The 14,835-nt window shown below is 43.0% G+C and overlaps 1 protein-coding gene across 1 annotated transcript in view; it reads left to right on the top strand.

The window, feature by feature from the left end:
• The first annotated feature begins 3,731 nt into the window (after nt 1-3,731).
• LOC118367361 (four and a half LIM domains protein 3-like) overlaps nt 3,732-14,835 on the top strand; it is a 42,317-nt gene continuing 31,213 nt past the window's right edge. The window contains exon 1 of the mRNA XM_035750744.2: nt 3,732-4,027. Coding sequence (XP_035606637.1) covers nt 3,949-4,027 — 79 coding nt within the window. The 5' untranslated portion in view covers nt 3,732-3,948. The remainder of the gene's footprint in view (nt 4,028-14,835) is intronic.

Below are 14,835 nucleotides of genomic sequence, written 5' to 3'. Positions count from 1 at the left end.
CAACACCCTTCAGAAATGAACATTTTATTTTTCGTGACGTTTTATTTGGCACATTACATGACAGTCACCTGGCTAAACTCATAACAGGTCATACCAGGTCGGCATTTCGAACCGCATCCAAATCTGATTCTAAATTGAATCTAAGACATTAAATCTACATCAAAGGTCAAAATGTGTCCTGACAGTACTGGAAAATTGGCACTCGTGTTATTTTTGCTGTGACGGTTCTCAACCCGACACCCCCCACACACACAAACACGACAGGCTGGGTGCAGAACGGGGTCAAAGCAACATCCCTGGAGCAGTTTGGGGGATACTACCTTGCTCAAGGGCACAATGGCGGTACAATTGGTGGTACCTGAGACAAATGCCAGCCTCCGATTGCAAACTTACTCCATATTTTATATTTTTCCCATCAGCACTGGCAACCCCCCCCCCGCCACCAGGAAATGTATCATACTTATATCTCTAGTCATAGGGCTTCAATTAACCTCTGTGCTTGTTTTCCAAAATTGAGACAGAGAGTTGTTCACTGTTGGGGTATTATATGGATCTCAACATCTCTAGAAAGAAGATCACTTTTTCCCTGTGTGAATAGAGCGGCTTCTATTCTCTAATTTGTTGTGCAGGACTGATGTGTTAAATAAGATTTTATAATTAGGGGAATGAGGTGTTGAGAGGTCCTGACAGTATCAGAGACCACACTCTTCCAATTGTCTTGCCTTTGAACCGTGGAGACTGAGGACTCTCACATGTCGTAGGAAACGTGAAGAATCCTTGTTTGTCAACCCTCATCCCTTTAAGAAATGAGACACAATAGTTCTCTCCATAAAGTTTTGCAACCCATGACGCAGGTTGCAAAATATGAATAGGATTTCTGATATGGTTTACATCACATGCGTGTCTTCTTTACCACATTAAATATATTACACTGAATCTAACAGTAACATAATTAAATCTAATCTAATTGTATTAGTCACATGCGCCGAATACAACAGGTGTAGACTTTACAGTGAAATGCTTACGAGCCCCTAACCGACAGTGCAGTTCCAAAACATACGGATAAGAATAAGAAATAACAGTAACAAGTAATTAAAGAGGAGCAGTAAAAAATAACAATATATACAGGGGGGTGCCGGTACAGAGTCAATGTGCGGGGCACCGGTTAGTTGAGGTAGTATGTACATGTAGGTAGTGTTAATTAAAGTGACTATGCATAGATTACAATAGAGAGTGGCAGTGGTGTGGAGAGGGGAGGAAGGGGGAGCAATGTGAATAGTCTGGGTTGACATTTGACTAGATGTTCAGAAGTCTTATGGGTTGGGAGGTAGAAGCTGTTTAGAAGCCTCTTGGACCTAGACTTGGCGCTACGGTACCGCTTGCCATGTGGTAGCAGAGAGAACAGTCTATGACTAGGGTGGCTGGGTTCTTTGACAATTTTCATTGCCTTTCTCTGACACCACCTGGTATAGAGGTCCTGGATGGCAGGAAGCGTGGCCCAAGTGATGTACTGGGCCGTTCACACTACCCTCTGTAGTGCCTTGCGGTCGGAGGCCTGAGCAGTTGCCATACCAGGCAGTGATGCAACCAGTCAGGATGCTCTCGATGGTGCAGCTGTTGAACCTTTTGCGGATCTGAGGACCCATGCCAAATCTTTTCAGTCACTTGAGCGGGAATAGGTTTTGTCGTTCCCGCTTCGTAACTGTCATGGTGTGCTTGGACCATGTTAGTTGGTTGGTGATGTGGACACCAAGGAACTTGAAGCTCTCAACCTGCTCCACTGCAGCCCCGTCGATGAGAATGGGGACATGCTCAGTCCTCTTTTTCCTGAAGTCCACAATCATACACACTCTTGCTTCAATGTCAAGACCATATCCACCCAGTTACTTTTCCCAACTACACAATCTTGTTCTCCATTTATGTACTTTGATGATTTCGAGGCAGCACTCAAAACCCTTTCTTTTAAAAGTTGCTTTTAAGAATAATCAAAGCAGTGCTCAAAACTATTTCCTTATTCCTTTTTTTATTATTATTTGAAAACATAGATTTATTTTATCACGTCCATCTTTTTCTTGTCCTCAGTGAACTGGTACTGTTGGCACCCAGTTGGCACTTATGCCTAGTTATGTAAAGGGGGTTTGGGCTGAGTGCAGAACCACACGAAATGGTGATCTGCTAGTACTAGCCTAGGCACTTGTCTCCGTGTAGTCTAAATAAAATTTGACGATCAAAACACGCCTGTTCAGACCAGAACAATACCATGGTGTAGGGGGATGCATGTGTGAACATCATGTTCTATAACACTTGGATTAACCTCTCCACTGTTCTAGGGACTGTATAGAAAAAGCTTCTAGACGTGCTGATCTTAGGATCAGGTACCTTCATGTCCTTATAATCGTATTCATTATTATCTAAAAGGCCAAACTGATCCTAGAGCAGCACTTCTACTCAGGTGAGTATTTAAGGTGAGTATTTCATTTCTAACCCAAGGACATACTGTACAGCTGTTGACATTTATATTGAGAACGCTCCCTCTTGTTGACTCATATCGTCAAGATGAGACAAATGAGAAAAAGAGGAGAACAGAAGACGAAGCGAAACAGGAAGTGAGATAATTACCCATATTGGGGCAAAGTGCGCCAGATAGATCATGCCTGAGTTAAGAGAAAGAACAGCTGTGCAGTTTTGGGAAAATAAGAGAAAGTACTGATACTGGTCACAAAAATACATCCACACATATACGTTTCAGTTTAACACGTGTAAAATCTATCAATACATTTACAACAACAGAAAACGTAATGAAAGAATGACCAAAGGATATGAAAGCAATACCAATCCCCCAGGGCCCATTATGCACTTGTTGACAACATTGGATGAACACTACGCTACGGCAATTCAAGTCCATAACACCAACACAATACAGCAGTAGGCTTATTGTCCATATTTGTTGTGCAAGTTTGATTGTCAGTGTTGTGTATAACCCAGGCCTACCTGTTGTCTGTTATCCCCACCTACTTGTCATGTGTGTCTAGCAAAATAATGATATCAGCTCAAGCCTAGATTTCAATCAAATCACCATTTACATGAAGTTATTTTTGGGAGAACTTGCATCTGTGTAAGGTGTGAATATATTTTGTTATCAGCAAAAACAACTTTATCAATGTCAATCAACTTCTTCGCTCAACAGTTGCCTAAATTATATATGTATGCAAATGTAGGCAAATCCATCAACACTACATGTCTATTCATGCGGTGTCAGGTGACATTGGAGCAAACAGTCTGGAGTTCAAATTTGATGTAAACTAGGCCAATGCGGGGAGAGTAGGCCCTACTGAGGAAGGGCTACTATAATATGGCCTACATAATGGATGGGCAACCTTGATGCGGGTGGGGGCCACAAAACATCTACATGACCAGGGCAGCAGCGGCTCTGTGTACCCACATTTAATATATCTGAGTGAGAGTGACAAAGCAGATCAATGGGGGTCCTGGTCAGCAATTCAACCGTTATTAATACACGTTTGGATAGCTGTCTAGACTATGGGCTACTTGAGTGACTGTCAGTGACTGACATAACAATAGAAAAACTGCTAAGGCATAACCAAATTTAGGAATTGCACCTTGTGTATTCTACTATTCTTACTCTCCCCGATTTATTTTGGGAGGCCGCCATTTCCCATCCCTGGCCCACAGTACATGACCAAAGCGCAGCACAGTCCGAGGGTTCGAAGTCAGAAGGAGGAGATTTTTCTCCAATATCGGGGCGGGGTCTTGTGACTCAACACTAACTTCCTCATAGACAGTAGGTGAACTCTGTCACTCTTCAGCATTGTACAGTTAGAGGTCTGAGTAGGCTGCAGTGGAAAAGGAACGGGAAAAGTTGTACAGTATAATAATCTGCCCACTGGAGTAGCGACCGGTATACCGGCTGCAATTCTCATCATTTGAATGTCTGGTGACACAGCGCGAGAGGTGGGCTTCGATTGTCAAATCGCAAAGGTGCATTCAACAGCAGATATAACGTCGGGTAAGCGCAATCACCCATTCTACCTTCAATAATTAATTGCAAACTTTTCTCCATCCTATCGCCACTATTCTTGGGTAGACCTACGTAAAATCTAGAGTTGGCCCACACACACGTTTCTTATTCTTTGGTTTTCATCAATGAATCCATGTGCATTCTTTCTTTTTAATCATTCGTTTGTGCTATTTCGAATCCCATTCATTACGCATTTTATGACGTCAGTAATGTAGGCCTAATGTGCATTTATTGAAGTAAATACTTTTAATTTGAATTTTTCAGTTTTGAACTTTTAATTTGCAAGGTGAGGCTAATGAAAATAAATTCAGTAGTGCTCCGGGATTATGAATGAATGAATGATAGATACAGTAATGCGTATAATCCATGTCAGGACAGGAAAAAAGGATCATCAGACAATTTAGAAATGGCCTACTTTGTAGCAGTTTTGTTCATATTATACTACTGGCACTAAGTAACCTGAGAACAACTGGAAATAGAGAGACTAGAGACTAGACTATACTTAAATGTTAGCTTTCTGCTGGGCAATGCAACAAAGGGAGTTATTAAGTAATGCCATAACAGCATGTACGCTTTTGTTTTCACGTGTCAAGCATAAGAGCCTCATAGAATGGGATCTTTTGACTAATGATATGTCAATTTCAATACGAAGTGTATACTTTTCACATTTCTAAAGCAACAACCGGTCAATAGCTCCCACCTAAACGACTACAAGCATCTCCTTTTATAAGTATAGTAGGAAAGGTGACAGACATCAAGACTAGCTGTCATCAAGACTAGCATGCCTGGGGCATCCTGGCACTGATGCAGGTAGGTAGCTGAGTAGTTCCCTCCTCATTGACTCGGTGGTCAGTCCCCAAGGCTGAGCAGTTCTCAGTGGCAAGAAGAAATGGGATGTGGCCATGTGTTTGGGATGGGTATGTTGCTGTGTTTTGAGTTATGTGAATTTTCATAGTTGCATAGTACTGTAAATGCTAGCCATATTTAGGGTTGAACTTTCCCCAAATTCCCTGGTTTTCCTGAAATCCTGGTTAGAAAACATCTGGAATCAGTATGGAATAAGCAGGAAAACCTGGGAATGTTGCTGTCTCATCTGTTGCCGTTTCACACATGTTACATTGGGCGAGAAAGGGAAGATAAATCATACCCTTAAAATAGCTGTGTTACCACGCTTACTGTGGGTTCCAGACTGACTAGGTAAGGTGCCTGCCTGTGCAGTTGGTTCTCCCTTCCATGCTTCCTGCCTCCTGCCCCACCTGGGACATCTTTAGAGATCCCTGTTTTTCTACACTCAAAAGACTACAATAGCCACAAGGCTGTTGACAACCAAAGCAACCATTATTGCAGTTGTTTAGCAGTTAACACACTTCTTGTAGTTTTGTTTCAAGTAATAATTTTATTTTCAATTTCTACTTCAAGTGGAGCACACTGTTAATAACATATAAAATAATGTCATTCAAATAAGTTGACTCACAAACATAAGTATACCTGGATGCGTATGTATCAACTTTAAAATAGGGTGTGCTTTGTTTGGGCTAATGTCTCGGTTCCAAGATGGTGTAGCAGTCGGACGTCTGTTTTGTCTTGTCCCGTGTATATATTGTTTTCTTCGTATGTATTTTTATTCTCAATATCCATCTACGGATTGAAAGAGGGTGGTGACTCTAATTCCATCGGCGGCATCATTTAGGTTGGCCCCTAGGTACACTTAGGGACCAACCTAAGTTTGGCTATGAACCGAGCGTGAACCAGCAAAGTTCCCCCATTGGTTGTTGCGTCACCTCGCCTTAGCTGAGGAACGCACCCTTAACCTCTCTCACTAAAATGTCAGAAGTCTGACAAACTACAGTGTTCTTTAAAGGAGCCCCTCTTCTGGGTGTGTTGGTACAGTATAACAGATGCCCAATCTAATTTATAAATCGCGGCACCATTCCAATTACACTATATATACAAAAGTATGTGGACACCCCTTCAAATTAGTGGATTCTGCTATTTCAGCCACACCCATTGCTGACAGGTGTATAAAATCGAGCACACAGCCATGCAATCTCCATAGACAAACATTGGCTGTAGAATGGCCTTACTGTAGAGCTCATTGACTTTCAATGTGGCGCTGTCGTAGAATGCCCCCTTTCCAACAAGTCAGTTTGTCAAATTTCTGCCCTACTAGTGCAGCCCCGGTCAACTGTAAGTGCTGCTATTCTAGGTGCAACAATGGCTCAGCCGCGAAGTGGTAGGCCATACAAGCTCACAGAACGGGACCACCGAGTGCTGAAGCGCTTAATGCATAAGAATCGCCTGTCCTCAGTTGTAACACTCACTACAGAGTTCCACACTGCCTCTGGAAGCAAAGCCAGCACAATAACTGTTCGTCGGGAGCTTCATGAAATGGGTTTCCATGGTCGAGCAGCCTCACACTAGCCTAAGATCACCATGCGCAATGCCAAGCGTCAGCTGGAGTGGTGTGAAGCTCGCCCACATTGGACTCAGGAGCTGTCGAAACACGTTCTCTGGAGTGATGAATCACACTTCACCATCTACCAGAAGTACGCTACCTGTCGCAATGCAGATGTTTACTGTAAAGTTAAGTGGGAGGGGAGTAATGGTCTGCGGCTGTTTTTCATGGTTCGGGCTTGGCCGCTTAGTTCCAATGAAGGGAAATCTTAAGGCTACAGCATACAACGACATTCTAGATGATTCTGTACTTCCAACTTTGTGGCAACAGTTTGGGGAAGGCCCTTTCCGGTTTCAGCATGACAATGCCTCCGTTCACAAAGCGAGGTCCATGCAGAAATGGTTTGTTGAGATTGGTGTGGAAGAACTTTACTGGCCTACACAGAGCCCTGACCTAAACCCATCAAACACCTTTTGGATAAATTGGAATGCTGATTGCGAGCCAGGCCGAATCGCCCAACATCAATGCCCAACCTCACTAATGATCTTAAGGTTGAATGGAAGCAAGTCCACCCCCAGCAATGTTCCAAATTCTAGTGGAAAGCCTTCCCAGAAGAGTGGAGGCTGTAATAGCAGAAAAAGGGGGGTCAGCTCCATATTAATGCCCATGGTTTCGGAATGAGATGTTTGAAGAGCATGTGTCCACATACCTTTTGGTATTGTAGTGTATGTCTTCATAAATTATTTTAAATAAGAAAATAAGCTTGATTCATAAACGAGGACGGAAGTAAGTGTCTTACCACTAAATCTTACGCAAAAACCTTAGATTCAACAGATCAAATACAAAGCTTGTTTCATAAACATGGATATAAATAATAGTACTCGTTGATCTATATTAAATTACATTTGATTTATGAAATTAGATTGGATGGGAATTAGATTACTTTCTACATTGATGCTCTTCATTTTTCCGTAGCATCACATTGTCACTTATGAAAGTCAGAAGGTCAAAGATCATACCCCCAAAGACATGCTTACCTCTCACCGTTACCAATATGGGGATATGATCTTTGACCCCCTCTAGGGCCTTATTAATTCAGTGCTGCGGAGAACACGGACGGAATCACAGAATCAAGACATTAAAACGCAACTCAACAATATTAAAACATTTATTGAACATAGGATATCAACTAAGTGTATTGAATGAACGTATTAGAAAATGTGTTAATATGCCAAAGATTATCATAAGACCTGAAGAAAATGCATCAGTAATTCATATTTTCCCGTCAACTTTCTGAAGCGGCAACGGCACAGGAATCCCCTTGTCTGAATTTGCACATTTGTCTACCACTTTGTGTAGCCATTAGCCATGATGCTAATGTTGGACAACCTCTTCTGGTAGATGGAAAGGTTCCCAAAAACCTTCTCAATTAAATGTTAACTACAAAGTAGCCTATGCCTACTTGGCAGAATGATATGATTGTTTGTATCAATCCAGTGGCCATTTTGTTTTGCGAAATCCGCAACCGCATCATGAGCGTTACAGTAACATCACTAACCAAATGGTCTCAGGATGGTGCACAGTTAAATTAAAGGGTAACTACACCCACAGTGTCTTTTAGATTTTTCCAGACCTCAAAACTGGTCTCCTGCTGTGGTTTAAGCATGGTTGTGGACCTATAACAACCAAACCTGAAAAAGCAGGGGAAAACAGAAACATGAAGGGGGGGTGGCCGAAGAATTTGTGGTGGAACACTAACAGAATCAGGCGTAAGATTTGACTGATTTTGTAACTCCAAAATAACACAATACATGATTTACTATTCATTTCTCTTGGGCACCAAAACGAAAACAAACTGCAAATGCATCCAACAAGTTTGTAGCCACAAGCTTGATGTAATCATTGCATGCTACGAAAATGGGACCGAATACAAAACCTTTGACTACTTTATTTATAAGAGTCTTTAGTAGTGATTGCAAGTTCGTCTCTTTTTACTGACTCAGCTCTTTTCGACTCCTTCAGTCAAAAGAACATATTTTTGACTCATTTTTGTTCATTTGAGTCAGTAATGCCCAGACTTGTAGGACCCCCTACCGGTGAACGATGAACTGAACTCGAAAGAGTCATGATTCTGAGTCATGATAAGGGGTATATTGGAGTTGTCATTTGTGACATTGTTTAAAGCACAGTTATTTGTTGATTGCTAGGCATACAAATAAGATAATTTGTTGATGCTTTTGAACAACTCTTGGCAGAATGCATTGCTTGACTGCCGTGAGGGTGATTGGCACCATATCGTTCGTGAACTGCAGCACCCCAACGATTCGTTCTCGAGTTCGAATTTGTTGCGCAAAGGCTGTGTGTATGTTTTGGTTCTGCAAATCTGTGTCCATCATAACATTCCATAATAAATTAATTGCATACATTTTTCCACCATGTGATCAATTATCAGTTCTATAAATGTATTACTTTTTTTGTGTGTATTTCACCCCCCTTTTCTCCCCTAATTTGTGATATCCCGTTGCGATCCAATTACGATCTCGTCTCATCACTGCAGCTCCCCAACAGGCTTGGGAGAGGCAAAGGTCGAGTCATGCGTCCGCCGTAACATGACCTGCCAAACCGCACTTCTTTACATGCGCCCGCTTAACATGGAACCCAGCTGCACCAATGTGTCGGAGGAAACACCGTTCAACTGATGACCGAAGTCAGCCTGCAGGCGCCCAGCCCGCCACAAGGAGTTGCTAGAGCTCGATGAGCCAAGTAAAGCCCCCCCTAACCCAGACAACGCTGGGTCAATTGTGCGCCGCCCCATGGGACTCTCGGTCACGGCCGGTTGTTACACCGCATGGGATCGAACCCGGGTCTGTCGCGACACTCAGGAGGCCCATGTATTTTCTTCTTTATGCGACAATCTTTTTCCCTGCGCACATATATGACAGACAGCTGTTGGTCGGAGCACGGCCACTGAGCCGAAGGAGTGCGTATTCAAAAATAAGGAATTGTTTGCGAACTGCACATCACTAATCAATGTCGGTGTCAATCATTTTGATTTAAAAAAGGATTACTTGTTAAACAAAATCTCTTTCTTTGAGCTATTTTATCCGTGTAAAAGAAACCATTTTTTTGCATGCAATATAGCTCATTATTTGAATGATTTATTTTAGAAACATATTGCTCATCTTTATCAAGGGTGTCAATCATTTCTGACCCTATATGGACAGTGGTAGTTCAGCTCAAAGCCATCAACATTGAAATAAAACCGCTCTTCCTCTCACTTGTACACCACAACTGGGGTGGCAGGTAGCCTAGTGGTTAGAGTGTTTTCGGTTACTGGATCGAATCCCTGAGGTAAACATCTGTCGTTCTGCCCCTGAACAAGGCAGTTAATCCACTGTTCCCCGGTAGGCCGTGATTATAAATAAGAATTTGTTCTTGACTGACATGTCTAGTTAAATAAAGGTTGAATAAAAAATAAACTCAACTTCCTCCTATGAAGAGCTGTGTGATCTGTAGTGTCCTGCTGTGCCAACAAGGCCAGTCTGTTGGTTTTACAGTCACTTTTTTTTTCAGAGGGCAATAAAACCAACATCCTTTATGCAATATGTAGTGTCTGGCATTCCTGCCGTGACCCAGCTTATGGAGTATATAATGTGTTTTGCCTCTCTCTCGCTCTTCTTTTCTCTCTATGGCATTTTAAGCGACCACGGTCACATTCTTTGGAGGTCTCTGTTTTGCTGAAGGTTAGTAGTGCTTTGTTTTGGAGTGGTGTCATGTTTAAACTTCAGTGGGACCATAATGACTTGTAATCAAATGTATTGGTCACATACACATATTTTGCAGACATTATTGCGGGTGTAGTGAATTGCTAGTGGGTGGGTTTGGGGGCTGACGGTTTCTAGCCCATAGTACAATGATGACGGACAACCCACAGTCAAGTGCTTGCAGGTCGCTAAAGACTACAATGTTGAATTGTTTCTCCAACTCTGTTGAGGAAGGTTCCAGTCGTTGTTCCTTTTTGCGGTCTGCTTGCTGTCTATTTGCTGACTCTCAAACACTCTCAGTGGAATTGTTATTGTGGTCTGTGAGATATTGGTTAAGCTACCGAGGCAATAGGAAAATAACTAGTTTTACAGAAGAGAAAACAAACCTAATAAAGGTATTGAGCATACAAGTGGTCCTGAAATGGACATGTCAAGCATTACCTACAAAGCAGGTTTTTCTTTCTGTATCCTATATCCTCAAACCCCATTTCCCTTTTCCTCCTGCCTTCCTCTGGTAGCCAGACTAGCCACTAACCAGGCACCCTTCAATTGAGTGTGGGGCTGCGTGGCAGGCAGCTGGAGTGTGTTTGGCCTGTCTGTGAAAGGGGGGGGCTGACCTCATGTTTCCTGCGTGAGTGGGGGTGGGTGTCCAGGTGCTGCAGTGTTATTGTGAGGGGGCACGGCTTCCTCCAGCGGCTGCTTTGTTGGTAAATGACTGCAATACGATCCTGAGAGTTTGACCCTCTGCGGGAGGCAGCGTAGGTGCTCCCTGTTCTGCTGTCTCTTCTCCTCTCTCGTCTCTCTCTCTCTGCTATAAAGGTTATTTATGCCATATGTCGTTCTCTTCCATGTGTTGTTGTTCACTTCTCCCCTCACCTCTTTCTATCATAAATGTTTATTTTGACTTCATATGAATGGACATCAAGTAATCCTTCATCTCTACCCGATCTTGTCCAATGCATGTTGTTAAAGAGTTTGGCTATTCCAATAACATTTTGTGAGAAAGCCCTGTCCACTCTCCGAGCTGCGGTTGGAACTGCATGACGTCAGCTCCAGCTCCATAGTTCTCGTGACGAAGCAGATGTTTAGGTGGGGAATGAGAGTCTACTGCAAGACTATGAGAAGTATAGCTATTGAGATATTGAAAGGCGTGTAATCATAATTAGTCCCCTCCTTCCACAAAACAATCATGTGACTTTATCCTGTATTTTAAGCCTCGTCCAAAAATAAGAATTAGACATGAAAGCAATTGGCTGAGGATGATGCTGGACCATGTGACCCACAAACAAACAAAATCTGGGCATATCACATGACTGCGCAAAACACATGGCCCTAGTCCTGACGTGAGACTGAGATGGACTGTCTAGATAGTATCAACACCTTCCCTCGTGATTTAATGTTATCCTGTTCGAAATTGTTCATCATTTTAATGGCACGTCTGTAGTGTGGTAACCTGCCATCTCAGTTGAACTGTTGTGAAACAACGTGAGGACAGTGTTCAGGATGGCTTAGGCAGTCTGATGGTTGATTTCATCTTCTGGCATGCATGACGATCCCCCTCGCCTAAACTTGCAACACTGTTAGATAATGTGCCCTAGAACACTGGCAGGGCACACCACAGTGCCTAGTCAGTTATAAACATCACTCTCATTCCCCATTTTCCAATAAATGGAGGCCATGAATATATATGTATTTATATATTTTTCCTACAGCAAACATGCCTCCAAAACCAACAAGCAAAGTCACATCAAGCTGTAAATCATAGGATGGGCCTATATGATTAACAGAGGGGGGTGTAAATGTCATCCAATAATCTATACAGCGTGGTAGGGTGTGTAATTTTGTCTTGCAACACACCTGAGAGAGACCCCGTGTGTGCCTCTTTGCAACTGTTTACTCTGCAGCCCTATGTCCTCCATTGACGTGGGTGTGTATATGTTACATAGATATATTCGCCATGCAGTAACTTAAAAGTCCCTTTCGTAGCTGTCCCCTGTTACTTTGTCAACTCCCAAAAGCATTTATTTCGAGGACCGTGACCTGCCAGAAACCTACTGGCTGACAACAATGAAATGAATAACAATGAGGAGGAAGGGTGACGTTTTTGCGAGAAATCCATTGATCAATCAAACGCATCAGCCCAAACCTTTTTCTATTTGCTTTCTTCTAATGGTAGTAATACATGGGTTATGTATAGCGTCTTTCAAGACCCAAGACGCTTCTGCTCCGTGAACTTAAAGGCGGCTGCCAAAAAACCCACATCTGTGGGACAGACTGTCCTGAAGGATCACCCGCCCGTGATAAACATGTTGTTTCTCTTGTCGTCTTTCAGTATTCTTATTCTCTGCTAGATTTACACCTCCCTTAATGTATGTGACAGAAGTCATTCTACATCTGGAGTGTCATGGATTTTTGTCTTCTCCTTTTTTGGGTTGCTCTCACTCACCAAGCACATGGCCTAATTGGCCATCACTTTGAGGCATTGTGGCTTGCTCTGATCCCCACCACAGAGTGATTCTCAACAGCCCTGAACCAGGCCCAGCACTGTTGCTAATGCTAACGATACAAGCAGAGAGCATTAGAGGGCCTGACATCTTTCCACCACCACAGCATGCTCACAAGGCTTTCTCATAACAGTGATGTCCTGGCGTAGCAATCCTTGTTTGTTCCAACATGCCATCAACACCACTGCAGTGGCTTTGTCTTTCATATGGCTCGGCTACCCACCTCGCCCCAGCACTCGCGCGCTCACACACTGAGCTAAGTGCCAAGGCCGGTATATTAGGCTTGATTGCCTCCCACCACATCTGCAAGAAATGAAACCAAATGACTGTGACATCACCACAGATGTGGAATAATCGGAGGTGTGTGTGTGTGTGTGTGTGTGTGTGTGTGTGTGTTTGGATGTATGTGGAGTGGACCCCTTTTTGTTCAGATACTGAACCCTGTACCATAAGTTGTTACTCATCGCATCGTCTTTTCTGAAGACGCTGTGTGATGTGTTTACGTGCGCAAATTCCTCAACCCAAGTTATGGATTGGCTCACCCTAGCCGACCCTGGACGGACCCGTCTTGCATGGATGTTACTTGTACAGATTAGATATGTGTTTTCTCCTCTGTTAAATTCATATGGCTATTTTGTTTATTTGGAGCACAGCTGCGAGTGAGTGTGTTCCCCTCTCTGAGTAAACACAGGCAAATCCTAGCTCCGCCTGATGGAACTGGTGGGCCATCAAGAATGTGACTCCTTATCCGGGTATCTTCAGTAGCCGCTTCTCTCCTTTTCTCCCGCGCTCCCTCTTTTCTCTTCCCATCTCCGTCGTCGAATAGACAGTCGGGTTCTCTCTCCAGAGGAGGCAGGCTTAGACTAGGCCAGACCGACCTGCCACATTCACACATTCCGATAAAGGTGTGAGCGCATGTCACTCCGTGGACCATAAATCGAAGTGGATATGATAAGTTGCCCAAGTCCAACATAAACCTAGGGGAGTGTTTACTTGGCAGCACCATGGGTACATGACGGCGCTAATGTGCAAGAGTCAAAGGCAGAGTTGGAGGGGGGAGGCTGTTCCCATCACAATGCCTTGTACTTGCAGGACCCATAAATGGGAGAAAGTGTCCTTGGCTTGGATATAAAAGAACACCAGCTCCTGGTTGATGAGGAGAGGAAGACGGAGGTGATTTACGACAGGACGAGCAATGGCGAGCCACTGCCAGGGATGTTGAATGAAGGGCTGCAGAGAGGAGATGGAGAGAGGAGTGGCCCAAGAGGAACACTGTTAATGCTCGAAGGCACATCTGTCAGTGGCCTGTCACAGCTTGTCTTAATCTGAGATTACTGCTGTTTAGATGGCGTTCAGTCCATACTAATGCTATTGACTCTCGCTTTTAATGAATGGCTTGTGTTAGGCACTAGGCCGGAGATATTCCACTCCCTTTTTTTCTGCATGTTAAAGGTAGACTCAGTAATATGGCGTAGATGCAGAAAATAAACAGCGTAGTGGGTACATTTCTGCAAGTCTTGCATCTCTCATTTCTATCTGCAGTGCTGCACATGGCGACGTAATTTAGCGGCGTCTACCTTTTTAATTCAGCAGAGCGGAAGAGAACATTGTAATTTTATCAGACACGCTTGATTAAACTGTTTACCTTTTTACTTTTAAGGTCTTTTGTTAAACAGTTGGCTCTATGAGATCATAGGACTAATGTACTCCAAACAGCGTAATCTGTTTGTTTGATAGGTCTCGTAGAACCAAAGGGTGGATTAAAGCTCAGGATGTTTGTGGATCGTTGAATATACACTGTAAAAAAATATATATATAGTTTCAACTAATTATTATTAAGTAACAGCCTTTTTTACTTTACTGAACTTTTCTATCAGTGTTAGTTGAATTGAACCTTTTCTAGTTGGCCCAAACTTGGCACCAATTTGAGAAGTCAGACACATTCTGTCAACATTAAATGTGTTTGCTCAACTTGTCTCGTGTTCATTCACCTATTATTTGGGCATCTTAACTTAAAAAAAAAATGTTTTAAAAGTCTGTGGAACCAGTTACTTAATAATTATAATTCTATTTAACAAAAATATAAACGCAACATGCAACAATTTCAAACATTTTCCCGCGTTTCGGCTCATA

The sequence above is a fragment of the Oncorhynchus keta genome, chromosome 34 (genome assembly GCF_023373465.1).
Source record: "Oncorhynchus keta strain PuntledgeMale-10-30-2019 chromosome 34, Oket_V2, whole genome shotgun sequence".
In the NCBI taxonomy this organism is placed as follows: Eukaryota; Metazoa; Chordata; class Actinopteri; order Salmoniformes; family Salmonidae; genus Oncorhynchus; species Oncorhynchus keta.
Note: the sequence above shows the minus strand (reverse complement) of the source record. Positions and strands in the feature narration are given on the sequence as shown.